The sequence below is a fragment of the Rhagoletis pomonella genome, unplaced genomic scaffold (genome assembly GCF_013731165.1).
Source record: "Rhagoletis pomonella isolate Grant_MI unplaced genomic scaffold, Rhpom_1.0 Rhpom_scaffold_00002, whole genome shotgun sequence".
Taxonomy (NCBI): Eukaryota; Metazoa; Arthropoda; class Insecta; order Diptera; family Tephritidae; genus Rhagoletis; species Rhagoletis pomonella.
In genome coordinates, this window is record NW_023458556.1 from 95,957,053 (window position 1) to 95,959,259 (window position 2,207).

General features: G+C 37.0%; 1 protein-coding gene across 1 annotated transcript in view; it reads right to left on the minus strand.

The window, feature by feature from the left end:
* LOC118734214 (DEAD-box helicase Dbp80) overlaps positions 1-1,198 on the minus strand; it is a 410,640-nt gene extending 409,442 nt beyond the window's left edge. The window contains exons 1-2 of the mRNA XM_036463935.1: positions 1,059-1,198; positions 945-1,009 (exon numbers count right to left, since the gene is read on the minus strand). Of these exons, the coding sequence (XP_036319828.1) occupies positions 945-1,009; positions 1,059-1,106 (113 nt within the window). The 5' untranslated portion in view covers positions 1,107-1,198. The remainder of the gene's footprint in view (positions 1-944; positions 1,010-1,058) is intronic.
* Positions 1,199-2,207: the final 1,009 nt, after the last annotated feature.

Consider the following 2,207-nt stretch of genomic DNA (forward strand, 5'->3'; position numbering starts at 1 on the left):
GAAAGGAGAATTCTACTTAGTGAGGGTTATAATCACTAAGTGCGGCCGAAGGCCGCCTACGCAGAAAGGTGTTCTCTGCAAAAGGTGTTCAGCCTCACTTCTTCAGCAACACAGAAAGGAGAATTCTACTTAGTGAGGGTTATAATCACTAAGTGCGGCCGAAGGCCGCCTACGCAGAAAGAAGTTCTGGGCAAAAGAAACTATGATATCACCCACACTTGTCACTTTTGCTTGTAAATGCTTTTAATTTTTTTTATCACTAAATTCTTAAACCTCAAAAGTAGATCATAATGAAATATGCATATCAAATTAAAGGTAAGAACTTGCACTTTCTAAATAATATATATGTCTTTAGCATTGATTATGCACTTTTTTCTAAAAAGGTTATTTTATGGAAAATTATAACATTTTATTTGTTTTTTAATATTTTTGGCTTAAATATATAAGCAAGCAAACGCATTTTATATATGAACTTAAAGATGGATTAATTGCCTTTATTTTGATATCATTACTTTTTTAATCGGTTACGTAGTTTATAAAATATAATTATTTTAAAATATCACAAAAATTTTCTTTAACCTTTTATATCTTCTTTACTTTTTAATCGCGGCAAATAATATTTATATAGTTGAAATCAGCGTAAAAAGTACTATCGGTCTGCATTTTTAGTTTTTCTATAGCTGAACGGTTGGTTATCTTGATGTGTTCCTTAACTTGTTGTTCAATTAGCACTGTACGTAATTGTAGTTAATGAACTTTACTTTAGAACCAACTACATATTCATTCATATAGTCTCATTACGTTTAGTCTGTACTAGTCCCCGACTAGCAAGGTTTACAAGATTCCGATGATATTAATGAAGATATAGTAAATGTGTGCATGGGAACGACTTTTGATTAAATCCTGTAAACAGGGATCAGGGGGTTATTAATCACTGGGTTTACCTTGCGACGTCAGCTCTTTCGACCAACGTATCCTTCTCATCCTTTTTTATCTCTAGATTGTTAACCTAAAAACGATTTATTAGACATGATTTCTTTAATACAGAACTGTCATACCAATCTAGATATTTCTTGATCCTCTGCTTTCTGTGCCCAATCCGACATTTTTTAATCTATACGAATTTCCAAATTATTCTCAAGTTCAGCGTGCCGTTATTACTGATCGACTAGTCCCAATTCCAAACAATTTATATTAGAGATTGCAGTATTAATCGAAAGAAAAATTTAAATCGAATTGTTTACACCGATGTTACACAATCAACTGGCCACTTTCAAGCTTGCACCACAAGAATGATAGAATACAAGATTGCCCGGCAAGCCGAATTTATACAAGGTAGTAGCGGCAGGAAATCTTTAGTTATTTTCCGGTTGTTTTTGGGGTGGGGACGGAGGGGAAGGGGCGTGGCCCCCTAAACCCCCCTCATTTGAAAGGGGACAGGCGCCACTTGACGAAAAGTCGAACCCCCCCCTTCGGGACCGCCACAGACCCCTAGGGAACCGTTAGAAAATGGGCGAAAAACGACATTTACCGAGGGCAATTGAGCTGTTTGAAGTGGAATATAAACCAACTAACAGATTCTGGGGGTTTTTAAATAAAAGAAATTATCCGACGGTGGTTATCAGGCGAAAGAATGGGGACTGAACACCTTCCTTTTTTGCGAAGAAAAGGAGCTGAACGTCTTTTGTAGAGAAAACCTTTCTGGGTAGGCGGCCTTCGGCCGCACTTAACGATTATAACCCTTACAAAGTAGAATTCTCTTTCTGTTTTGCGAAGAAAAGGAGGTGAACACCTTTTGCAGAGAACACCTTTCTTCGTAGGCGGCCTTTGGCCGCACTTAGGTATTATAACCCTCACAAAGTAGAATTCTCTTTCTGTTTTGCGAAGAAAAGGAGCTGAACACCTTTTGCAGAGAAAACCTTTCTGCGTAGGCGGGCTTCGGCCGCACTTAGGGATTATAACCCTCGCAAAGGCTGCATTTCTTTATTCATTCTGAACGTTTAGAATAAACTTTTTTGTTTATTTATTCTTTAGAACGTTCCTGATGAAATGCTGTATGTATTTCAAACGCATTCTGTTTATTCCGGCTGTGAAATGGGATTATCCGGAATATATAAAGAAACGCAGCCAAAATATAATTATCTTTCTGTTTTGCGAAGAAAAGGAGCTGAACACCTTTTGCAGAGAACACCTTTGTATATTTTTAA